Source organism: Galendromus occidentalis, unplaced genomic scaffold, assembly GCF_000255335.2.
Source record: "Galendromus occidentalis unplaced genomic scaffold, Mocc_1.1 scf7180000077466, whole genome shotgun sequence".
Classification (NCBI taxonomy): domain Eukaryota; kingdom Metazoa; phylum Arthropoda; class Arachnida; order Mesostigmata; family Phytoseiidae; genus Galendromus; species Galendromus occidentalis.
Window position 1 is genome coordinate 398273 of NW_003805454.1, and position 26447 is coordinate 424719.

Sequence of the window (26447 nt, forward strand, 5' to 3'; positions counted from 1 at the left end):
CTCTGCTTGATCCATCGATCACGGATGCCGCTGATGAACACACGAAAGCCCCACCGGCTCGGTCCTGGAGCGACATCCATTCTAATTCACAGATTCACATGTCACTCCATGCAGTCATCCGACCAATGTCGCGATAAGTCTCGGTCGCTCGGAAATAAAATGCCAAGCGCGACTGTCTTGCGCGTCACCCTCTTCCGATCAGCGTCAGAGAAAAATATTCCCAGCGCTGGCAGGTTGAAGGGCTTTATATATTGGAAGTAGTTCTGTTCCTTGGCAGTCCATCTTCCGGAGACCGAGTCCGAACCAGCCATGAAAACTCTCGGAATTCTTGTGAGTGACACCAGAAACATGTGATGTCTATGTCGCAGTGTTCTTCGATACAATAAGACTGCCGGGGAAGAGCCCATCGAGCTCCTTGAGGCTCAGGGACTCCCCTGAATGAGCGCTAACCGAGGCGATGCCGACGGTTTTCCGGAACTCTCGGCTCCCCTTGAAGTTCGAATTCCCCGATCGGTCAATCGTCATTCGGGATTCCATAACCCATACCCCTCAGTTTCGGTGCCTTTGTGGACGCCCGCAGTGTCCCGCGAGATCACTTTCGTATGAGATGCTGCGGCATCACTAGCTATCAGCATGCGATCATAATATTGTGATCGCTTCCTGCCGTCCTGGTTCGATGGCGAGGTGGCCCGACACCCTCCCTGAGTTGCTCTATTGACGCTCCTTGCTGGGGGGTTGGATTCGTTATGGACTTGAACGGAACCATCTGCTTTTCCGCTCTCCGTGTCTCCGCTGATCGTATGATATTCCTTTTGCACAGGTACTTGTCGTCGGCTTTGCGGCCATCTGCGTCTCCGGCTTGAGCGAGTGCGAACGGAAGAGAGAAAACAGCCTCAGGAATCAGCAGCACCCCAAAGCCAATCAAACCAACATTGAAAACGTCGGTCTCGTAGTTGAATGCAACCCAGATGGAAGCTACAGAGCGCTCCAATGCTTCCCCCCGGCGACCAAGGGCCGGTGAGTTTTTGTCTACGGGTCGATTCGCGCCTTCTGGACGACTTCAAAGGGGGCTCGCGATCGAGATTCAGGAGTATACTGCTGAAAGAAACTCGGCAAGGGCTTTCCATTGGAATCCAGCCTCAAGTCTCGGAATATGGAGCCGTCCCGCACAGTTTTCCTCACCATATTTTTATCTTGTCAGTGTCTCCACTTATAGCTCTACTGCGGGTCCCACGGCATACGATATGTCGAGGGCGTAGAACCTCCCGCCAACGATTCGTGACCGTTCCGAATCAAACGAATTCATTCGACTGGGTCGCCCATCCTCGGCATGAAACCGACGGCGCAGCGTAGTCGCCGCATGTTACTCGAGCGAACGTTCCGACAGCGACCAATCTGATTAGCTCCCGTCGATTCAGGATCGACTGAGGGCGGAATGATCGGCGTCGGGCGTAGCGGGTTCTCCGTGCCGCCGCGCCTCTCCAATCTGGGGATCTCCAGTCGTGCAATCCCAAAATCCCTTACAAATCGGAAGGATAGGATTTTCAGACTGCTCAATGAATCGTCATAATTTTCTGCATTGCTTTCAGCTTCTGTTTGTGCTACGATCCTGAAGGTCAGGTGATCAAATCTCCCTCCAAGAAGATCCAGTCGTGCGATTGTTTCCTGGCGAAATACAACGCCGAACGAAGCGGGAAACGCGCACGCGCCTGTAATGCTGACGGAACGTTCGAATAGACAGGTGAGTGAGCCAGGCTCGGGCTTTATCCGAGCTGAAAGTCCTGCGACGCTCTGTTCCGTGGCGTGGATCGCAAACTCGTGTATCGTTTCCACGAAATTCTTGGAACAGCTTAGGAGAGGACTCAAAGAGGAGTCTAGGAGACTGAGATATGAGAAGAACAAGCGTAACTCGATGCCTCCGATTATTATCGAGAAATAATCTTGATACACTTTCGTTCTTTCTTGCGACTTCCGTCTCGGGCATTCTCATGAAAGTGCTCTTGAACTTTCCTCCAATTGAATGAACAGTGGAACCTCATTATGGCAAACCCGGACATCACGGAGATTCGGTCCCAGCGGGCCGATTGCCCGGTTCCGGACAAGCTCATGTTCGGCTCGGCAACAGCGGACCCCATGACGGACTTTCGGATACAAAGAAAGACTGAATTCCAGGCCCCGGTCTCTCCTCCAACCATGCTAATCTACTCGAGTATAAAGGATGGACCTATTCTCGCGAGTAGGGAATCGGGGAGCGATAGCCTCGGACTGTCAGGGAGGCTTTTCGCCTTTATGCGCGTCGTACGAAAAGTTGCACCGATGCTTCCGTTGACTCTCACCTCCCACTCCGATTTGGGACCCATCCTCGGATCGAACGGATTCCGCATATGACAGACCCTCACGGCGGTCCCTTCGAGTCCCTTTTAACGAGGTTCCGCCGTGCCAATGAAATATGAAGCAGGATGGGCTCACAAAAAAGCCATGCGGGGAAGGGAAAATTCGGGGGGACAAACCCCTCCCAAACAAAAAAAAAAACTAGCTACGAGAAGGAGTCACAGAGTACCCGTTAGCCCGAGGGGTGCCTCACGATCACGTCCTCGACTCGAGACTTGCAGGGCGAATCTTCTCCGAGGGGCTGACGGAGCTCCCAGGAGCTTTTCCCAACGCATTTCTCTCAGTCAGTCGGGCGGGTTCCCTGTTAGTTGCGCGAGTGCCATGAAGCTCTGATTCATCGAGACAGCATGTGGCCGAGCGAATGCTCATCTACATTGCCGTGATCACGCTCTGCTCGATGCGCCGGGATTCCCGAGGGCTCGATTGCGCGAAACTATTCACAGGAGCCGGGACGGGTTCCATCTCTGTGTTTTTGGGAAACGTTCTCGGGATGTATACTGATTGGGTCCTTCAATGTAATATTCCAGGAGCCTCTTCCGTGTTTGATGAAGCCTGACCCCGACGCCCGAGAAGCAATCTTAATATCCGGCCACAATTTCTCTTCATGATCCGGAGGTCGGCTGGATCGTTCGAGAAGCCTTTCGCGATTCCTGTACAAAATGTGGAGTCTGCTTCGAATAAAACAGAAGCGGGTGCCCGACCGATTCCATCGAGCTGTTGTCCTCTTATTCATCACTCTGTCGCTTGCAGCGAGATTCGACAACTCCCATACCTCTTCAGGAGCCATGCCAGTGACCTGCTGATACTTCCATTGCCGATTTTCGAATACATAGGACGCCGATGGCCGAGCCATCTCGCATGGAACCTCGGCCTTTGATCCTGATTGGAGGACGCTCTTCCGCGGGCTGACTGGGAAGTCGGGATACGCTTCTCGAGGTGAGCGGCGAGGCTCCGACCCATTGAGCGAGCACTAGAGCTCTAGCGGAGCCCGATGCCTGGAATGCTTCAAGCTGCGTCTCTTCCATTGTCCATCGCGCGTAGGAGATCTAGAAAGAAATGGAGAAGATCCCGCATCTTCTCTCTTATCTGGCAAGCTCACTTGACTCGATGACCACAATAATCTTAATCACAGCCCCTTAGTTTAAGTTTCGAGTGGTGCTACGTCGCTATATACAGTCCAGCCCCAGTCTACGGCTGTATATGTCCCAGAAAAGCGTAGGTGAATCTGAGTGCTCATGTGATCGGATTGAGATTTTCTCCGGCCTCTCGAATACACGAGGAACATGAGGGAGCTCGTCCTCAGGCAGTGAATGAAGAGCTCAAGCCCTCGTGTAGAGATGAAGCCGCTCTTGCTTGGCCCTCTCTGAAGCCCCGCCGTCCCGGATGCGGTCAATCCCCCGGCTGTCGACCAGATCCTCGATTCGCTCCCGAGTCCCGGGGTCCGAAGCGCAATAACCGCTCTCCGAAGTCTCCAAGCTTCGACGAGCACGGACCATTCCATTCAACAACTATGAGTCCTTACATATGACACAAGATTTCCAGAAATCCGGCAGATTCATAGGGTGTCCAGGGTATTGCTCGAAAACCGATCGGAGCGCTTCGGCGGACGACAGGCTGAATATCGGCGTACTTATTCAGACGCCAAATGTAAGGGGTTCTGGCGTGATTCTATCGCGGTCGAGCTTGTTCCCGCCGCTTCAGGGGCCCGATTCGTCAAAGGCCGTTTCATTGGCGCCGGTCATCATCGTAGACACTGAGAGAGGCCTCCCTCCGCGGTCCTCGGATTTCCGGGGACTTGGATTCCCGCGAATCTCCCCACGCCAGGATCTGAATTACTGCAAAAACTCTGCATCGTGCGTCGTATTTATGATACCACATCGAAATGTCACAACAACGAGGTGTTCCTGACTGTCCGGTAAAGCTTTCCTCCTTCTCTCCTGGAATAATATCGCTCGTCCTGAGGAGCCATCCATCGCCACCGTGTGGGCGCCGAGAGCCTCCGCAGCGAGTCTCGGCGAAAATTTTGCCGTCGTTTATTTTCACGACGATCGAGTTATGTCGCTCGTATCTTTGCAGATAGGTCATGACAACTGCTCACCGGGGTCTACGCCAGCTCCTCTCTTCGAGGAGGGAACAGGCTTCAATTTGTTTAAGATCCTTCGTCGATTCGGGTCAGTGTTCTGCTGTCCCCCCACAAGGTACAGCTCCGAAGAGTCTTGAGACTTCGAGGCTTTTCGGGATGCTTTTCCCATAGGTAGAGTTGCGATATGAGAGGACATTTCTTCCCCGGAAGAAGGACAATGTCCGCGCGGGCATCGGGACGGAAAGCGGACGTCACAAGCGGACACTCCATTCCGTGTTTTTTGCCTTTTCCATGGAATTGATTCGACTCTCCAACCATTTTCCTAATAAGCAACTGAACTCCGACTGAACTTCGATGCCCTAACGATCGTTCAGAGACAATTTGCTGAGAAGAATGATTCCGACCCAACCCCCGGCGCCTCTGGCTCACGCTTGTGCAGCCGAGACCTCGGTGCCCTCGGCGAAAAAACAGCGCAGGAATTCAATTTTTTTCATCGAATTTAGTGGTATTTCTTCGAAAATTCCGGAAAGCGGACATTTCCGAGAAAACCCCGATAAAGCGGCCAAAGCCGACAAAAAAGGACGTGTCTTCTCATATCGCAATTCTACCCATAGAATTGGTTGCGAGCCTCTAATCTGTATCAATGTCCATCATCGCGTCGATCATTCAAGGTGCGCCATAATGAGGAAGTTGGCATTCCAACCACCGAATCCCCCGACTTATATCCTGAAAGACGATGAAACGACGAAGAATGGTCGCCGTTTGCAAGTTGTAAAATCGAATCATCTCCTCTCTGAGCGCCTCCTCTCGAGAACAAGAGAAGCCAATGTCTTCACGGTTCGGAAAAAAGGTGATACAATTCAAAGAGAGCTCCGTCAGCCCGTCCACTCGATTCGCGAAATTGGCGACGGTCAATTCCGGAGCGATCCCCTCCGCATCGGCGCGACTTAGATTTCCGTGACTCCTCAAAAGATTCGTTGAATTGAGAGCCTCCGACACGAGTGCTTCGAAGCATGCATCCATGGGGCATCGTATGACCGACTCATCTATACGATCATTCCAGACAACTGCCAAGTCGCCATGATCAGACTATCGGTCGAGCCCGGCGAAAGCTCGCAATATACGGTTCTCTTCAGTCATGGGAACGCGACCGACTTGGGTCGATGCTTCCCATTCGTCGAATGGTTTGTCCGCGAGTTCGAGTGCGACGTCGTCGCTTACGACTATTCCGGTTACGGTGCAAGCGTCGGGATCCCGAGTGAAGGTTCGACGTCGAGACTCTCATCAAGGAATTTCCGCGGCTTCCGACGCTTTGCCGCGTTCTAGTCCAAGGGGAGCTCTGTCCCGAGAAATTGCTAATCTTCGTATCGTCTCCCCTCAGAAAACATGCTCACCGACGCCGAGACAGTCTTTACCTACGTCGTCTCTGAGCTCAAGCTTTTGCCGAAAAAAATAATTCTCTTCGGTGAGAGTATTGGCTCTGTCCCAGCCTTACACCTCGCCACGAGAGAAAATGTCCGTGGTCTGGTGCTTCAAGGGGCGCTGGCTTCGGCCGTGAAAATGCTCTTCCCATCTTACGATGGGAATCCGTTCGGCATGGATTGCCTGAGGAACATAGAACGCGTACCTGGAGTAAGCTGAATCTTCACCGAATTAAGATCGAGGCTCCTCTCTTTGAGTTCCCCTGATCCTATTAGGCGGATCGAGTATCATAACTTCCCCCATTAGCTTCAAGCATCGAGGCTTAGATGCTTTAGCTTGTTTTCTTGCAATACGAGGGATCATGACTCAATCCCTTCCTAGGTCCGCTGCCCCGTTTTGTTCATTCACGGCACGAATGACGATGTCGTCAACATTGAGCATGCGAAACAGCTGATAAGTAAATGTCCTACAGCTGTAGAGCCGCTGTGGATTCCAGGAGCCGGACATTGCGACTGTACCCACGACCCCCGCTATGCCGAGAGAATGAAAACGTTCATAGAGACGCTGGATTGACCTGTTACTCACGAAAGAGGAAAAGAGTGAAAATAGATTTTTCGGCAGCGGAGCGGCGAAGTCGAATTCGAGAATCGTTAGGTGAACGGTCACGCTCTGAGAATTCCTTAGTCGGGGCAGGGTCAAAGTCGTGGGATTAATAGTGCGTAGGCATCGGAAGACATACCAGAGATAATAAAGAACATCTCGCCCTTTAATTTTGATAAGCAGTGAACCTCGCAAGGCTTCGGACGGTGTGAAAGCAATTAGCCGCTACCCACCAGATTATTGTACAGCTTTAGCTTCCGTGGACGGATCCCATATGTTCGTCGGTAGCAACCATCGAACCCCTTTCCCCGGAACCGTTCCGGGGCATTAAGCGCGAGCGAGCACTCGGCCATCCCGTCAGGATCTCCTCGACTCCTAGCTGTGATCGGGAAGATTTTTATTCGTGCCGTATGCTGAGTTTTTCTGATACTCGATCGAGGTATCCCAGTTCGTTCGTACGAATTATCCGCGGTGAAGATCTTCGCCTGTACGAATCATCACTTGAGGACGTCACGGAGTGGGCTTCGAACAGTCATTATTCATGGGAAGTGATGCCTTTCGGATCACTACGCCGCGCTACAGCGTTCTATACATCGGTTGTTCAGTAGAGCTTCAGTGCTACCTACGTAGGCCTGCCCGAGATTGTCGTCCGTGGTGTCGATATGGTCAGTGGATCCTAGCTCTACCAACTCATCCTTGCCGGAACTGACCTCAGAATTGGACTTTGAGACAGAATCAAACTTGAACGACGCTGCAAGGTAGAATATCAGGTCGTCGCAGAGACCTCGCGTTCGGCTCGGGGTGTCCATATCATACCGCGGGACAGCGGGACGCCGGAGGTGAGGAAGCTCTGAGTCCAACTTGTACTGGAGAGGTCGACTCTCCGCTGTCCGGGCACCGAAATGATGTTGGTATTTATTTCCCTATTGTCTGAAAATTGAGTACCTCAAGATGCATGCGGAGGGTTTGGGACACTGAGACGAATTCACACGCTTTTTGCTCTTGCGCCGGCTTGTCGCCTCCGAGCGCCGGAGAGCTAGAAGGGTCATCCATAAGGGAGAATGAGGTACCAATACACTAGCATCATTCCAAGCCAGGCTGGAGCGATGATCCGGCCCGTGGCGTGACACGCGAGCCCGAGCATCGCTTTCGCCACGAGGGTAGCTTGGAAGGCCTTGCGAATTTCGTCAGGAAACATCTCCAAGCACAGAAAGGAGGAGCGAAAGTCGATGCTGCCGCTTATCGGGAAACAATATTCATACAGTCTCAACCATCGTTCCTGGCAGCTCCATCTTTGTGAGCTCCCGCGGGACCGCTTCTTGAATCCACGGAGAAAAGAGCGAGTATCGCAGCATCATTAGGAAGGTGGACTAGGCATCCACCAGAGATGGAAGGAAGGAAACTTCAGGGCAATGACTTGGCAGATGGGTCCCGTCGATCGGGGAGGGCCTCGACCACCGGGAACTCATAGATTCTTTGATTTTCTTGGAACTTACCGTCCTCACATCGCGTCACCGTCTGATGCCCTATTCCGGAAAGTGGAGTCGGGTCTATTACTTCACCGCCGGAGTGTTTCATCACCCCAACGGATGATAAGGAAGACGAGGAATGTCCCTTTCCAAAACTTGAAGTGATGGAGTTTCTTCCAAGAGCCTACGTGAGAGCTAAGTCGTCGAGAACTTCCCCGCTGGCTGTTTGGTATGAGTCGGGGTGTGCGGGGAACCTAATATCAATGGAATGAATCGAGAAAAGCCTCGGAAGAAGAATGACTTTTCGATTCCCGGTCGGAGCTTTCATGGGGGGGACGGGGTCAAGGAATGATATGCTGATTACATGGTAGTACTCCAATCGTTTCTCAGAACGGGAGAGGGAGCGCTGTTGGCCTGACCCCCTCCCCGTTTGCCACGGAGCGCAAATTCATCATCCAGCTGGAAATTGCGGCCCTGGGAGAAGATCTCTCCGCGGAGTTTTGATCAAGAATATGCGAGTTCCCTCGGGTGGGATTGCGCCGACTTGATGGGGAAACTCATGACTCGGGAGGAAATTCGAGCGTTTTCTCCTCCCTTACTCACCATCGTCTGATGAGAGTCGGATTCTGAATTCGCTTACGAGCGTCAAACGCGGCGAAACTGTTTTTGTTCCAATCGGGCGATCGATAATCCTCCGAAGCGTTCATCCGGCAGCAAAATTATTTATCAGCGTGATTGGTCTGCCTGATTGCTTAGGCCGTGTCGGATTATCAGAGAATAATTATTCATAGTTTTTCCATGTTCTTCCACAGACTCAGGGCAAGTTCCCTACGCCACATGTGATCTCGCACATTCAGAAACCTGAGATGGGAATGCTGAATGACGTGGTGCTCCGAATTGGTCCCGTCCCGTCGATGTCCAGAGGTCAGCCAAGCTTTTCAATACTTGTTCCCCAGCATCGCTGTGGTATCGGGCTCGATGTCTCGCACCGTGAATTCCTTGTTGGTTCTGAGCCTTCCAAACATCCGCCAATCATTCGTGGCTTTCCTCGTGGTCCTGATGAATGATTAAAACCGGACTCGAATTCTTGCTCGACATTCGGGAGGAAGTGGCGGCAGCGTCGAGTTGCGCGATCTCGTGGTGCCTCGGAGGCGCTTCCGTAGCCCGCCAAGGATCGAAGGAGCGAATTTCTTCCCCTGCCCGATCGAGCTCCATTAGGTGGATGCCGATCAGTCGTCTCAGCTCGAAAATGCCGCGCGTTGCGATTCGGTTGCCTGTCCACCGAAGACGGCTCTCGACAAGGCTCTGGAAGAGCCCTATGCCCTCTAGCCAAACCTCAGCGAACGAATTCAACATAGTGAATAGTACCAGTTATGGGACACTTAAGTATTTTTCCATGGAAGTCTTCCTAATTATGGAACACTACTAGTTATGGGACACTACGGAACCAGTTATGGCACTCCGGGAACCAGTTATGGGACTCTCCGGGACCAATTATGGGACACTTCTAAAAGTCAGCCTAAGAGGAGCGGCCGTATGCGCCAGTCTTGATCTCCGGACTTATATGCTATATAACCGAGAACCACGTCAGTCCGAATCCCCTATTGTATTGGTATTCGCGAAAGCTCCGTCGTTTCTAAATCTCGAAAGTGCCGCCCTGTGTTTTCTAGCGGCTTTCCGATCCCTATGTTTTCATTTTGATCGCAGAGCCAATCAGATTCACCGTCGTTGAAAATGAACCAAGTTATTTGAAATTAAGAGAAGTCGATGTTCAGAAAAACGAGGTTCTTTATCGAATTCGCTCCGTTGAAGGATAGCAAATCAATGATAGATCAGATAGCAAATATCCATTAGCCAATAGCATTGATAAAAAGAATTGAACAATTAATTCGCGCGACGACGAGTCGGCTTGTATGAGGTTGGAAGCGCCAAAATGCTTTCCTCGCTTTCTTCAGGACATTCTCTCCGTGAAGAAGCGAGGGGATCGCACTTGGCCGAAGCCCAGAGATTGAACAGGTCTCTCATGCTCTCTGGACCCTGCCATTCCCCTTGTGTCCCATGGAACAGATCGAGCTGCTCCAGCGTTAGCCGTTCCTCGAGCTCCACGATGAAGGGCATCTCGCATCCGGCTCGATGGGATTCCGCGTGTCCGCCGGGTCCTGAAACTTGATCGTCGGAGACCAAACACTTGCTGTAGTCTATGGCGTTGGCATTCCACGGTACCATGCCACACTTTCGGAAGCCGTTGATAAGCCACGTGGCATCGAAATTCCCGAATGCTTCTTGTATGAGAACGAGAAACTCCTCCATTCTCATCGTACGGCCTCCATTCCTCATTCTCCACTCTGTGGCCTTTTTGTACCACGCAGTCTTAAGTGGCTTGAAGACTGCGACGTCTAAGGGTTGGAGAATGTGTGTTGCATTCGGAAGAAGGGGAAGCAATACGATGCCATTGGCTTCACAAAATGAAGTCACTTCCATCGTCAAGTGGCAGCGATGGTTGTCTAAGAAGAGCAGAACTGGCAGTTGGTTACCGCGCTCTCCCAAAAAGGGCACGAAATGCGCCTCCAGATATCGAAGGAAGACAGCACTAGTCATCCAACCGGAGTCGGATTTCAGAAGGCAAAATCCTTCCCCGAGCGACTCGACGAATGACGGGGGTATACGTTTCCGACGGAGGAGAATTGCTGTCGTCGCCAGCCCGCCGGCGGCGGATCCGGTCACTAATACCGTTACGCGGTCTTTAGGAGAGCCGCCATGGAATGGCACATTGCGAGCTCCCTTCTCCGCGAGAACTCGACCCGACTCTGGATTCAAAGCGATGCCAGTTTCATCCGAGTTGAATATTCTTCTTGGATCACCGAGGAGAGACATCACATCCCTCTCGACGAGTAAGGATTCGATCCTACCGAAATAGGCTCTGATGTCCGTTTCGCTCAGACTCGCTTGTCCGTGAGATACGGGCTCTGGCGCGCGGAGCACGATATCTGGGTGCCGGTCCAGGAAAAGTTTCACCCATTTGTTGGCGGATGATATTGTTTCGGCTCGAAGGTTTCCGTCTTTAGCTGCGACTTTAGCGAGCTTGAGGGCGATCTCGCGCAGGGCTTCACGCGTCACTGGGAAGCCGATTCTCGCCATATTCTTCACCCAATCTGCGATCCTTTGATCACCATCCTCCAAGACTGGTTGTGGACCTCGGCGTTCTCTTGTCGATGAGTCGAGTTGATTCTTCCTAGCCAGCGTCGATCGTGGGACTCCATATCTTTGTTCTGCATCCCTAACGCTCAAGCCATTGCGAACCGCAGCTAGGGCCGAGCGAGCTGATCATGTGATCATCAGTATAGGTAGCGTCCTGCAACGCATAATGGCTCTAATATTCCGACCTTGCCGGCACTGAGTCGACCTCAGCTCAAAAGGTTTTGGGACTGCGCTCGAGCAACATCGCCTTCCTCACAATTTTCTACGATAGAGCACTTCATTGTTATCTACCCTAATGAAGGTGACGTTCTCAAATCTCTAATGAATCGAAAAACTTCGGCCAAGAGACTTACTTTAGGCATTTTGAGAGCGTTGACTTGAGCTTCAGCGGAAGATTCAGTGACAACGAGGGCACTTTCCGAGCGGAATGCAACTGATCGACTGCCTCTCACAGATGCTAGCTGCTGAGATTCCGCTCGCCCGATTCGAGCGATATGAATTTCCATAGAGCTCGTCTAGAATTTCCGACCAATTGGAAGTTGGTCCGTTCTCGTGTGATTCAGGCTCCGTTGAGCGCAGAGCCGACTCTTCCTCCAAAGAGGTACAAGACTCCGACATCTGAATTGGAATCCAATCGGATCCGGTGGTGTCCCAACCGACATCCGAAGTGGAATCCAATCGGATCCGGTGGTGTCCCAAAAGTGGTCAAAGAATGAAAAGACGTCGACCAGTTTTGGGACAGCCAGCTTCAAGCTCAGACAACATTGACTGAGTGTCAAATTGCTGGGATGCGACGCCGATCTTTAGTGTTGTTAAAAAATGAATCTAGCTCTGAGATACATGGGAAGGCTGAGGACCAAGAATTTGAGACAATGTGGGGAACCTCTTAATTATTCATTAAGCTAATTTTGGCATTCGGCGTTCTGAACATTGAACGCTCCCACTCTCCTAGTGAATGAAGACAGGACATCATTTTTGGTCTTGGGCTGGATGATCGTCAACTGAACTTTATATTCAAGACATCATAATCTTGTTTTCGGCACACCGGTTCTCGAAATTACAAAAAAACGAAAAGTGTCCCATAGCTGGTACCTGTCCCATAACTGGTACTTTTACGATCCGCCGAACGCTTTTCGGTCCCAATGGCTAGATTCCTCATTCCTCAGTGAGTTATTTGTGCGATCTCCCAATCCGCTCGCCGGACGATCATTTAAGAAAGTCCTCGGACTTGGTTGAGAACGGAAAAGGCTGCAGAATCTTTTCGGACGATTGCTTCGGTTCTAACTCCTCGTTATTACACCGTGAGAGAGTTGAGAATCCCCATCTTCGAGATCCTATGCGATCTCGAAAGTGCCGCGGGGCCTCCCTGAAAAAGTTATGTCCAAGTGGAGTACCCGTCGACTTTCTCGAAGAGCTTAGCCATCGACGCTTCAATTTTCGACGTGAAAAGGTCAATGCTTCAAAATTTTGATCCTCGAGCACCTAGAAGCCCGCGGTTCGATCCCTGGACTAGGAGATTCACGGCAAGAGCTTCCCCGCGAATTCGGACCCGCTTAGAGTCCTAGAACTCTTCATTCGACTTGATTCATGCAACCCTCTGAATTCATCCGATTCTCGCATAAATGATTCCTTTACTCTGTACGTAGGCACTCGATTGACCACAAATGCTTGCCCGGCAAAGGCGACGACAAGTGCCGTCCTCGGCGCTACTCATTTCATTTCGCGAAGCCATCAGGGAGGAAGTGTTCTTGAAAATTCGGTCGAAGCGGGCAATCCGGAATGTTTTCTCCATTCTCCCCCGCGATTGGCGATACCATTCTCTCCTAGTCATTGTTGAGCTATGGGATTTCGGTAGTATGGTGGAGTGGACCCGTTCATGACGCGATCGATGGCTTCGTTAAAAAAATCGACGATTCATACTTGGTGTCGATTTTTGAGCGACTGTTTCACCATACTTGGTGCAACAGACGCTGGATAGGCCCTTTGATATCACCATCAATAATAATTGGTCCGCGTTTGAAAAGTTCCAAACGAGCACGGGAATCGACGGGCTGCCCTACGATCTACTTGAGAACATGGACGCGAGTTTCGCTTCAGAGTCGATTCACTCGCAACAACCCACGATGATATGGAATGAGGGACACTCTCTGAACATGAGTCCGGGTCAACATAGAAAACTGGAGAGCCTGATTTATGACACCTTTGCCGATGAGTTGTCCTTCCCGACGATATATCTCGGATGCGGTCGAAACATACGGTCGATCACAGGGGAAGAATGTCGCGCCACTGCCTACAGCATGTCCAAATCTGAGATCCGACGCTATGATCGACGAGGAATGAAACCTCAACACGTGCTTTATATGTCCATGAAGATTCTCCGACCTCGCGTCCGGGACGGACACCCTTGAGGAACGTGCGGTGCGCACGGTAAACGATGGACGTTTTCGCGCCATCCAGTCGATAGCGCCTGAGCACCATCCGTTACATTTCTTTGCGAGGAAGAAACACTCTGTCTCCCTGTGAGTAGAATCATCCTGAGAGAGCGGCAATAGAAGACCTGTGACCCGGTTCTCTATCCCCCGATATGGTAGTGTCGGATATTCATGATTCATGTCGTCAGGAAAGCCCCACATAATATTTGATTCCGCGCATCCTTGTAAGTTATCCTCGGACGATTTGATCCTAGTTTATTAGACCGATAATCATCTCGAGATAAAATATTAGACCGGAGAATATTCTCACATGAGCCAGTGCACGACTTCACGGTATTGAGAAACTCGAACGGCCCGTCGAGGATTTAGCTCTGACGTCGGAGCCTGTGGCCAACGTCCCCCAGCTCCGATTGGACAATCTTTGCCCTCTCACGTATTTCCCGCAACATGGTACACGGGTCCTCAGAACTTGGTGCTCCGGCAGTGTGGGGTTACATCATGAATCCGCGAAGAGGCTCCGATCACTCAGATTCTATTGGAATTCCTTCTGCTGAATTCTTCGAGGCAACGCCAACGTCCTCGATCTTGATTCCAGGATTCAGGGATCGGAGTGCTGCATTCCAGCAAGCTCCTCCTGCGGGCGTGGGAATCGAGCTGTGTCATGCCGCTTCTATAACGCTCGAACCCTCGGTGGAACTCATCGGAAGAATTTCCGTGTCCATGTAGCTCACGGTCTACAGGTAGGCGTCCACTCTTTATTTGCCATAGTTCTCAACTTAGCAGGAGCCACAGGATCACTGACAGTCGGGCCCGGGAGGAGGGTCCAGGAACAGTCCAGTTTCCGGACATGAGAACAGGAGAGTCCCAAGCTTCCCGGAGGACAAGCGAAATACCGAACCCATGTGCGTACACGACACAAGCTCAAAAGATGCGGAAGTAAATTCCAAGCTTTACGCAATGCTGTCGGATGAAATATTTCAGCAAGGTATTCGGCGATGGCATGCAAGAATGTTTGATGAAGCTCACGAGAAACTCGAGGTTGTGCGGAGCACGTTCGGTGACGCATTCCTCGCTAGGCCACCGTGACAATGATCGTCACACTCTTTCAAACTCGGTGTGAGGAACTAACGACGCTTTATCGCGGAAGACCACGATGTTCCCCTGGAATCCGACCATTACCAATCAGGACCTCGGGTAGGCCGTACTGAGTCCCGAGAGTCAGATACCAAGGGCCCACGATGATGGAGAGCTTTCGACAAGCTCCGATGAGGTAGAAACCAAGTCCGCAAGGGATGTCGTCCTCCGGGGTGAGCGTGTTCCGCGAGGATTATACGGGTTGCAGTTGATTGATGACCCTCTTCGATCTCACCCGTCTTCGATCTCGCCCCTCATCCCCGATATCTCCATGGGTACAGGATGGAATGAAGGCGTGTCAAGTCGCCCCCGAGTCCAGCTCGCTAGGGATGAGAGTGACCACTGGTGAGTTCGTACGTTTTATTCATTTTTTTCATCTTTTAGCAAAATACAAATCCATACAAACGAAGAAACCTCTGAAAACCTTGGACGTCACCGAGGCGGTTAGGCCTCGTCGCGGGAAATCAGATCCCACAATCGTCGACAAAGTCTGCTGCCCGGTTCATCGAATGAAACTCCGAGCACGACCACACATCGATGAAAAGATCGACACTCGACAAAGCCATGTTTATCCGTCTATGGATTTCGCCGCCGTCTTGAGACATCGGCTGACACCAGGGATATACCATACTGAAGAAAAATTGCTGAGCTGGGCTGAGGAAGTCGATATGGGGGAATATTTTGAGTCCCGATGACCTCGTGGTTCTTTTTTTCGTCTGAAATCTTCGTATCCAAGCGAAAACTTGCGCAACTGCTTGAGCTCCCACCATATCGGCGAAAAGATCAGCTGCGAGCCGCCTGTCTTTGATAGTCAGCTCGTTGGTGAAGTCCTCGTGGAGACATTCCAATCTGTGCTGTGGGGGGAACGATATGGTCCTTAGGATTGCAGCGAAGTGTTCGGAGATTTCGCAATGCGTTGAGCGCGAAATACGCGATCAGTGGTTTGAGAGGAGGACGAGGGCAACGAACCTCGAGATTATCGGCGCTCGCAAGAGTCCAATAACGAGTCATGTGGTGCTCCATGTTGGTCATTTTGAACTGACCGTCCTTATCATAGTCATCACCGCTCAACACACTGAGGACCATCAAGCGAGCTAGATGGAAGCCGAGAGGACCCACGTTCATCCAATCGAATTTCATCCCTATGTAAGTTGGAAAGAAGAGAGCGGCGCTTGGGACCACGATGTCATTCCAGTGCGGTCGATGCGACGCCTTCATAAACTGAAATCGCAGGGAATTTTATCCTCCAAGGTCTCAACCTAATGAGGCCGCGAATCCGAATTCAAGTTTCCACCTTCGAGACCGGTATTTTATCAGAGATCGTCTATGCAGGGAAAACAATCAAAATCGATACGAACGTTCCAACCCCCACCCCACTCGATGGGTTTCTGGCTGAAGTAAGCCTGGAGATGTCTCGTCGCGTTCCAGCGACGAATCTCTAGTACGTTCTGCAGGAAATTCGAGGTCATGGGGACTTTCGGCGCCTCGCCAGCGGCGGCGGCGTCGAGAGCCGGATCGTACCCTACGAACTCTCTCAGCGCCCACAGTTTGTCAAGTGAATGGAAGCGTGTGCTGTGCTCTATCCAGTCAGCTTCGAGGAAGAACTGAACGCGAATTTTAAAGTCCCGAATGATCCCGAGGAGAACATGAAAACAGATTAGTGTATTTGTTGCGGGCGACGGATCAGCCGCCTATTTACGCTCCTCGGAGTTGGGCCGAGTACATGAAGCGGAGGCAAAGAGATGGAGATCCTCACCTTAGCGACTCCGAGCTTGATCCATGACATCAAGGTTGTCGCGCCGATTGTCGAGGCATTAGTGTAAGCCTGTCTGCCAACAAGCATCGCGGACGTCATAGGAAAATAGTGCGCTGTCTGGAATGAACTTCATTTGAATATTCCACCAATATTCGCTCGCAGAGAAATAGTCATCGAATACGAGCTTGCAGGAAGTGCGAGAACTCCGTGATCGAGAGAATCCGCACTCTGAACGAGTCTTGGAGTTGGGTTTTGAAGGTGACAACGAGGAGGAAAAATGGTTAGCGAACTCGAAAGGATAGACAGCTCACCACGTATAAACAGTAGAATTCGCTGCCGACATGCGGGATCGGCGGAAACTTGACATAGGATCCGATGGTGTCCGAGAAACGTTTCAGAGCGATGAATGTAAGGTAATCGTGGATTGGGATCTTGAACTCAGGCTCGCCCAAAACGTGAGCGAGAGCGGAAATGAAGGTTTTCGAAAGCTTGACTGTTTGCTCACTCTCCAAATTAGATAAACCTTCCATATGGGCATTCAAGATTGCCAACCAGGGAACTTTAGTTTCCCTCATTAGATCTCGGATCCGGATCACTTCCTGGCCTTCGATCAGCAACCAACGACGAGCTTCCGTGCGGAGCCATGGCACCAATAACTCGACTGCTCGGATATTCCTCGAGAGGTCGGCGCGCCGTGCGGGAGACATACCGGACGCGGAAAGTACGTCGAGGACCGCATCGAACACTCCGTCTGACCCCCGGGCATGATATTCGCCTTGCTTTGTCATAACTTTGAGTAGCTTGCGCAGCTTCTCTCGTATAGCTTCGGCCAGTGTTTCGAATCCCGATGTCACGAACGAGTGCGATGCGACATGGCTCACCTCCCGGGGGTGGTGCGGCTGGTACAGCAGAATGTGTTTATTGTTATTCGAGACTGCCGCAGCAAGTATATCGGTTTCGATGTTGAATCGCAGCGAAAAACGGAGGATTAGGTAGAGTCCACTGTGCTTGCTCTGACCGGGACTCATCGGATTGAGTTTTAGAATCTTGAAGAAATTAATTAAGGCATCCGGACTCGGCGTTTTCGACTCTTTCTCTAAGTGGAAGTAGCAACTCTCCAGGAAGCTAGCCGCACTACCCGCGTTCGCGTCAGAGTCCTCCCTGCTCTGAAGCCCATCGAGCAGAAACTTCAGATACACGAGCTGGCTCCGTATCGGTGCTCCGGCCAGATCAGGAGGCGGATCAGGGGGCAGCTCTTCCGCTCCCCTACGTTCACAAACGTACGCGTAGAAGTCGTGGCAAGGCGAAATGAATTTGCTGAGGCTCGAAGCGTATGCCTTGCCGGCTGCTTGGCACGTTTTTTCGTTACATTGATTGCTTTGTCCCACCACTGCTTGGAAACAAACAAACTGCGTCAGAATGAGGAATGGGACAGATACGAACTGCGCTGGGTACATCGAGAGGGGGTGATGAGCTTCGTCGTTATCAGCATGACGCGCCGTCTCGCGCACGCGACTCTCAGAATGGCTCCATATTCGACAAATCCAGGAAGCCACGGACGGAAATTAAGTCGATGGAGACTTTGAACTGCTAAGTTTCGCGTCTGACCGTGACTCGATTTATTAACAAGAGGCAAGAAGAACGCCAACGCATACATACACGGTATTCATGAATCCCTCGCATGAATAATCATTCTCGAATAGCCGCCCTTTTCATAAGATGTGAGCTGTACATAACTTGAGATGTTAAAAGTCGTCTCTCAAGAAGAACATGAGACCAGGAGAGATCGCAGAACTTCCTGCAAGACTTGTGGAACAAGCGGCCCATCGGTATTCAGTCCGATCCTGGTTGACACCCAATAGAAGGACGCAGGGAGCCGACGGGTTCGGGGAATCTGGCAGTCACTTGCGGATGCTCTCGTGACGCTCCGTCGGCGAAGCGTACGTGACATGTGCGTCAAGAGCAGAGGCACATTGTCCACGAGGAGTCTACGTATCACACGATCAGATTCCGCAGGCGTCATCAATCGAGTACCGCCCGCTCATATCGTCATCGTCCCAGCAGTTGAAATCGCTTGAGAAGAATGCCAGGTTCGCGAGGGCGTAGTTCAAGCGTCTGCGCGAAAACGAGCCGTAGACATCACTCCCGAGCGACTCGTCCTCGGGCCTGCACTGAGGGTAGACCATGGCTATGTAGAAAATCTGTCGGGCAGTGTAGCTCCCGAATCCGGTGAACCGCGGAGACGGGTGTCTGATGTCGTACCAATCGATCACGGATCTCATAACTCGTGCGGCAATGATGTCCGCGAATATGTCCAGGGTTCTGTTCCCCCCGTTCCTTCTGTCCACGTCGTTGGTGAATTCCTCGTACAGGCAGTCGAGCGTCCGCTGGAATCAGAGACGAATGCTCAATTCAAGCTGTGAATGAAGGAATAACGAGAGTATCTCTCATGAATAGAATCTGCATCATTCGTTTCCGCAGAGCACACATGAAATAACTTCCTAAGTTCGTTAGGTTAGACCGCCTCGAACATCGCAAAATCAATCGAATTAGACGTCGGACGCGTCTCCTGCCCGCTCTCCCATGCAACGTACCTTGAAATTGTTGGTGCTCACATGCGACCAAAAGCGAGATCTACTACCGACGTGCGAATGCGGGTAGAAGTACCCATCTTTATTGAAATTGTTCCCGTCGAGAACGGCGAGAACGACGAGTCGCGCCAGAGCGAAACCGAAAGATGCCACGGAGAGCCAACTGTTGTCTTTCAAGTAGAATGGGAAATTCATGAATGCTGCCGGAATCACGATGTCGTTGTAATAGGGTCTGTAGATTGGCTCCTCAAACTGGAAAGTACGAGAGAGTTCAGGAAAAATCTCCGAGACCCTGGAAGGACCCTCCGCACAAGCCATTCATGCGGATCGGGGCAATTTCTCAAGTCGAAAACTCACGTCCGCGTGTCCCTCGACCAATTCTGGCCAGAGACCCGTGTCGCGGCCCGTCTTCTGATTCGTTGCGTTCGCGGCGAGCACTATGAGTGCGTTGACCAAGTAATCATCGGACATCTCCTCCGCGTACTCCGGACCTTTGATTTCACTCGCTGGTTTGGGCGATAGAATGATTTCCTTGAGAGCGAACAATTTCTCCATCATGTGAACTTTCGTAGAAAGCTCTAGCCATGCCCACGACTGGATGTTCTGTGGACGGGGACCTGGATTTGACTCGACGTTCCGAAATATGTATATACTATCGTCTGCTACGACAAGCGTTGATCCCCCCTCCCCACCAAACGACCAAGGAGGACTCACTTTCGCAACTGCCAGTTTGATATAGTTCAGTACTTTGTGAGTGAGGAGAACCTCATTGTGCGAATACAATTTTTGCGCTACCAACCAAGAAGCCGTTTTGGGGAAAAACTTCGCCGTCTTGATGAAAGGAAAAGGAATAATTCCGTCACCGACCACGGACACCGAGCTCAAGTCTATGATCAAGGCAGTCTCGGGGAAAATGAGGGCACTCTCGCCGGACTTACCGAAACGATGCAGTGCTCTTGGATTTCATCCTCGGAGGGCAAATCGAAGATCTTCGCGATGTACGGGCGAAGGTGCTCGATGACCTCGGTTCCGAGGTAATCAGCGAAGAGCGGGCCGAACTCGAGATCGTCTAGAACTGTCGCCAATGCCGAGACGAAGGTCATCGGGAGTCTTACCGGAGAAGAAGTCTCCAAGCTCTCCAAACCGTACATTGAAGGATTCAGGAACGCTCGGAACGCGGCATGGGTTTCTCGCTGGAGCTCCCACAACGCGAGGACACGTTGACCCTCTTTTCGTATCCATCGCCGTGCGAATCCTCTTAGCCAATGCACGAAGTCGTCGATAACCTTCTTGTGGATATGAACTTCTCGTCGCTTTGCGGTGGCGAACCCGCGTTGCATGATCTTCATGACCTTGTCATGAAGGTAGTCCGACCGAGGCTGACCGGGGTGCTCCAGTTCCGTATACGATTCGTCTGTCAGCTCGCGCAGTCTCCGATGAATCCTTTGGGTGAGAGCTGCGAGCCGGTCGCGATCGAAGCTCCCGTGTCCGACATTGACCATTTTCATAGGGAACATGGGCGGATAGAGATAGAGAACTCCCGACTTGTTATGAAATTTCGCGCTCAAGAGTTTCGTTTCGATATTGTAGCGCAGCGACAGGATGAGAATCGCGGAGAGGGCAGTGCCGTTTTTATGGTCAGTGTCATACCAATGGATCCGGAGTTTCTTGAAAAGTTCTTTGAGGGCTGTCGCCGAGTAGGTCGGGCTTGGTACTCGAAAGCTCTCTAAGCATTCCTGGTGGAAAACGGCTGCCGGATGGACGATAGAGGATTTGTTGAAAAGATGTTTCTCCAACTCCTGTTTCAGGATTTCGTAGGCCGCGATCTTGAGACTCGCGGCTGTACCGCTCTGAAACATTCTTCTGCTTACGTCGGGAAAACGAGAAGCGGATTCCACGCCAGAAGAAGAGGACGTTCAGCGGAATTCGCGTGAAAAATTTACAGTGACGCGACAGCTGTAGTGAGCGAGAACAGGTACCTACGACGTTCCCTTTCGAACGCTGAACTTCGGGATGCAGGACGCCTCCGCACACGTAATCGTAGAAATCATGACAAGGGTCAAAGTTCCTTATCACGCTTCGCGCGTATGCGGGGCAGACAGATGTGCAGTCGAAGACAGATTCGACTCTAACCAGACCGCCTATCAGCATACAGAGGACTACGACGAGCTCTGCTGAGGAACGTCTGCCGATCATTGGTTCACGTGGCTCTTTCAAATCTTACTATCGGTAGGGTCGTATCGACGTCTACTCGGGATGCGAGTGATACGTGAAAGACTTCGTTTTCTCGTGGAGCTCGCAGGTCTCCATCCGTGCTCGGTGCTCGGATAACTCAGGCATATGCTCGAAAGCAGCGAGGGAAATCCTAGGTCTCACACAGGAAGGGAAGTCGAATTCAATGGTCGACTGAGCGAGTCAATTCCATGTTCCCGGGTCACCAGCCCCGACGCCTATTCACAAGGTTTTCGGAAGAGGAGAGATTCCCCTTACTCAATGAGGAATGAGGATGCTGCCGTGTGGTAGAGGCAGCGGTTCCGTGGTACTCTCTGAACCTTTCTAAATTTCGGTCTCCCAACCAAATGCGCTTTCGAGCAGGAAACTGGTACTGTTTATTCTTTATTTATCAAATGAAGAAAAAAGGAAGGCCCCTTGCTGCATTCCATCTACATCTAACTCCTTCCTTTCATGAAAGTGTGATCGGTAAGATATCGCATGAAGATCCTCAGATGCGTGAGTAGCTTCCCACCCAGGTCCCCTCTCGTAAATTCCTTCTCCGGCGATTTCTTACTCGATCAGCTCTCGTGGAGTCCCTTCAAAGGTATCCTAAGGTATTGAGGGCTGCGGAGGAACTTCCCGGAGCCGCAGTCTCATCGAAGTTTTCTCTCGGATTCACGTCAGACTCGTCGTTTCCGACAGCAGATAGCTCCACCATAAAGATGAGTCTTTATCGGGGTCGTTGGCTCGAGATCGCTCACAATCTGCCCATTATTCTGCTAGAACGACAATCTCCGGATAACCTCACAACTCGTACGCTGGATTCGCTGCTGAAAAATCCACGTCCGCCGTAGGCTGAGCAGCGCCCTTGATTCCGCGTATTTCGGATCTCCAGTGCCAGAGCAGTCCGTGACGTGAGAGGGTCCGAGCTCGGATGAGTTGCCGAAGGATCCTAATTACGGCAGGAGCTCCACAGCTGGATCATATATCCCCGTCGAGCCGAGGATTACTGTAAGAGTCTCTGATACGACATACGACGCGGCGATCGAGTCCTGTGAAGGCAAAAACAGAGGGCTTTGAAATCAGTCGATCCGAAACGACGGAACTTTTCGAATATTTTGTGGCCGCAAGCAAGCGGAGAGCATCACCGCTACAACGACCGATCTCACTGTCTCGTATACTACAAGTAATGATTTCCCTACAATCCACGACTCATGGAGACATATGTCGAAAGTGTACTGGAATCGCTTCCCGGGATCCATCTCGTGAACTCCGCTCTTCATGACTCTCCTAAACAATGGCTGATCCCATCCGACGTTTCCTGATTCTGGGGTTGCAGCTGGCCGAGCTGTTCTGCCCGATGGAGATGTCTCGAGAAGATCAAATCCATGTATCCCGGATTCGAACTATCGGTCAACGGGCAACGACGGGTTCGTCGAGTCAGAGGCTCCGGAGGAGTCGATGCGGACTCAGAAGCGAATGCAGCTCATCAAGAGAGCTTTTCTGCATTCATGGGTCGATGCGAAAGAACACAGAATGCTCACGGCGACCTAGTCTTCATAGCGGACATCGCAACCATCCCAAGAAAAATTGCTACGCTCAAAGCCTTATCATTCCATCATTCCAAGGCTTTCGTGAAGAATCCCCCGAACGGTAATCGTATCGAAGGCGGATGTTAGAACTCGACTGAATCTCTCCTCTCGGGACTCAAAAAGAGGGAAATCGGGGGGAACTCCTCGGGGTAGGGAAGGCGAACCTTTGGCGAACCACTCCAGTGTCAGCTGGAATGCCGGCACTCGAATGCTTGTCCCCTTTTTTTGACTCTCAGTAACTTGTTGACTCTCTGAGTAATTGACCTCGTGAGGTCGATCCGTGAGGGCTTTGAGAGGACGAGATTCGTCGAATAGATCAGCGCAGTCGCTCCCGTGAGATCAATCGGACCCCGAATTGCAGCGGTAGCTCATTCAGCTGGCTATACCCCATGGCAGTCAAAGGCGATCTATCCCTGGACTACAAATATCGAGCCACGGAATCTCGCATCGGACTCGAGGCAAGGTATAATTTGCTCCGAAGAAACTGCTGAGGGAAATCCGCGAGCTTGAGGCATTAAGAAATTTTACAGAAACTCGACGGCCATACATATTTCTGCTTGAATACCTGGATTAAGAGTCGGTTGCAGGCTCCCAGCTGGAATCCTAGGGAGTCGGAGACTCCGGGGACTTGAAAGTTCCCCATGAGATCTCGGGGTTCGGGCGGATGGATTTGAATGATTCACAATGACGCAGATCGAATACGAGTTTCATTCTCACTCAGTAGGAGGATATACGACACCGGGACGGGGGGAGGACGGCAGGAAAGGATTGACGGCGGGATGAGAGAGTGAAAGAAATATTGAATTTGAAGTAACCAGCAAAATACTATCGTGCGCGAGATCGGCCGAAGAATAGATGCGTTTTCCTCCGGAATCCGAGCTCTATCCGAAATTACATCCATGTTCTGTCGCGCTCCCAATATAGGGGGTGTGGAACGCGCGGCGAATCGTATGTTCTACATGTCGTGGTGACTGGCGAGGCTCGAACACGTTGATGAGCTCTGACGACTCAGCGCGTGCAATCACCGTTCAACACGGATCGAATAAAAGTTCACATTATCCGGTGGTCCATTAACAAAATGAGAGGTCGACCTACCGAACGACAGAAGTTCATTGACTCCGCGCAATTTTTCCTCGCTCAGAGTCTAGCGAACTCTCTGACGCACTGAACTCTATATGCAGATGCATGGGTTCGCAGCTGACTCCCAGCACGCGACCATTCAGTCAACCGGGACAGCGAGCTTGAAGTTTCGGCGAACGCTTGGCGGAATTTTAGTCGCGAATTTTCCATCAGCGACAGCACGCAGTTTCGCGACGATCGACTGGAAACGCGACGATGATCTCGCTGGATGTCGGGCCTTCAGACGGGGCGGAATAGGTTCTCAACTTAGATTGAGCCTATCGCGTCTCTCGAGCCGTCTAGGAGCGCCGCTGCAGCAGAAGCAGATGAAGGGAGCCGTCTAGATGGAGTGTGGACGAATCCGAGAAGATGGACAGCTCACTTAGACGTATTATGGATAGTTTCGAAAGCGATGGAAGCGAAGCTTCCACGAAACGCGCGGCTTTCTTTGACAAATTGCTCTTACCGGATGAGTCTTCCGGAAAATATTATCGGTTGCTCTAAGTGGATACTACATTCCGATTGGGAGGCTGGATTTTCGGCATGATGAGCCGATGAGTTATTCAGGATCTCCAGCGATTGTGTGTAGAATCCTGTGGAGTCCAGAATATCGATACAGCTCCTGGAAATGAGAGAGAGGACTCTACGAGAAGCGGCCGACGGAACATTGTCACAGCAGATCGAGTCCCGCCAAGAAACGCCCAGCAGGTTTGAATTTCGAAGTCTCGAATCACGGGATCGGAACCTCAGCCGCGGACATCCCGGAGACTGAAAATGGTGTCGGTGTCTTCGCTCGAGTCCAAATGCGTGCCCATATCACCTGAAGTAATCCTGTCGATATCTTAGGATTGGAACCGCCGCTATACCTCATGCATCGAGCCAATCGGGACGATGAAGGGTAGGGCTGGGTGAGGTGCGAAACGTGACGACCTAGAAGGACCATCGCGGGGCGCCATGCCGACGTCAAGTGTCAAGGTCGAACCCCATGAAGCCTGCTCGCCACATTTCTCCGCTTGAAATTGCAACATTGGGAGTCGAGCTTCTCTCGGATGTATCGCGTTTGATTCAGTGATTCCTAGGGACCTCTCGTTGAATGACTGCAGGAATTGCGAGAGTACGAATGAATCAACGAAAAACTGGAGACAGTCCGGGATTCGCGATGAAAGCCTCCCGTTCACTGCCGGCGAGATCGAGTGATGTGTCACGACAGCGGAGCATCGCCCGAGTATCGTCGACACTTCTAGCGTTTCGGCCTACCCCGGCACAACAGGTCCCCTAGTGATGATTACGTCGAGGAACTCCTCTGAAGGGCTCTCTTATCCCCTTGCCATACTGGAGCGCCTACGCTCAACGCTCGGGACATCGAATCAATGTCATGAGCACCGGGAGAACCTGTCGCCGGGCAGTTCTGGTCAGCGGCGTTTTCAGAGGAGTTGACTCCACCCTTGCTTCTAAAAATAAGGCTCATGTAGAGAAATGGCTCAATCTCGACACACGTATACTTATCTGACCGCCTACCAAGAAGGAACAAAGGGCGGCGTGATTCGCTGTGGGGGTAGGTCTGATACCGTGCGTTTTTACGTTGTCGTCGGGACTATAAAGCCGATTATGGTTTGAATTTCCTCAACTAGCTTCACCTCGGACCGCGCGTCATCGTATCGGCCCGGGTTTCCTCCGATTTCAGAGGATCAGTACGGCGCTGTTCTTTCTCCGTTATTCTTCTCTTTCATGAGCGTGCACGCGGTGTACCTATGCAAATTTCGGAAGGAAAACTTTCAACGAAACAAAAGCGGTTATAATGACGGAGCTCTAGCTATCGAGCTAGCCTCGCAGCGCGTATAATCAAGATTCATTCCTCCGGCGGCTCGGGCTATCTTTTATCATTTCTGTCGCGACTTCGGCTATCTACTCTTCCGCCGGAGTAGGCTCGTCCCACTTTTGAGGCGGAAGCGTTTTCGCTTTTGTTGCTTTGAGCCAATTCCATTTGTGAGGAGACGGCGGAGCCTCTTGCCAAAACCCTGAATGCGAATCACAGCATTGAACGAGAGAGTAAAGGGTCTGGGCAAATTCAGACTTCGGAAACCGATCTTATCGAGTGGGGTCTCAATCGAAAGGTAATTTCGAGAGGAATATTTTCCGCATGGTCCCGGATCTGATTAGTACTCCTGGACGGAATAAATGCCCGGAGAAGTTTTTTCTTCAACCCCTTCTATCTCGAGAACGGCTATAGCTACAGAGTCGTGCGATAGCGCGATCGAAAGCTCTCGTCGAGAGCTTTCATTTGATACCAATATCGACCTATTTGGCCGTTTCCAAGGCTTCAAAAAAGAGAAAACTAGTTTTCGGAAGCTTCGCTTTCATACTTCCACACGAGACGCCACTTTGATACTTTGTCAGATAAAAGTCCCAAGTTTCCCCCATCCATTAGAAATCATATCAGGAAAAT

General features: G+C 51.4%; 2 protein-coding genes and 1 long non-coding RNA gene across 4 annotated transcripts; 2 read left to right on the top strand and 1 right to left on the bottom strand.

Moving 5' to 3' along the window:
* The first annotated feature begins 245 nt into the window (after positions 1–245).
* On the top strand, positions 246–3101 carry LOC100903512 (U24-ctenitoxin-Pn1a). 2 transcript variants are annotated; one of them, XR_001951194.1, is made up of 4 exons: positions 246–330; positions 821–1017; positions 1590–1741; positions 2919–3101. It is a non-coding gene; the product is annotated as a U24-ctenitoxin-Pn1a (long non-coding RNA). The 2 variants fall into 2 exon arrangements; XR_001951195.1 differs by having other exon boundaries at positions 1590–1745; positions 2922–2967.
* A 1172-nt stretch (positions 3102–4273) lies between these two features.
* LOC100907524 (alpha/beta hydrolase domain-containing protein aho-3-like) lies at positions 4274–6469 on the top strand. The gene is made up of 6 exons (XM_003744427.2): positions 4274–4306; positions 4468–4589; positions 5146–5324; positions 5538–5738; positions 5856–6106; positions 6278–6469. Exons 1-6 carry the CDS (start codon positions 4274–4276, stop codon positions 6467–6469), a joined length of 978 nt encoding a protein of 325 aa, XP_003744475.2.
* An 8724-nt stretch (positions 6470–15193) lies between these two features.
* LOC100907809 (endothelin-converting enzyme-like 1) lies at positions 15194–17942 on the bottom strand. Its single transcript, XM_003744429.1, has 5 exons — positions 16797–17942; positions 16486–16602; positions 16088–16333; positions 15699–15950; positions 15194–15583 (listed from the first exon to the last, which is right to left on the bottom strand). The coding sequence occupies exons 1-5, from the start codon at positions 17940–17942 to the stop codon at positions 15194–15196; spliced, it is 2151 nt and encodes a 716-aa protein (XP_003744477.1).
* Between the last annotated feature and the right edge of the window lie 8505 nt (positions 17943–26447).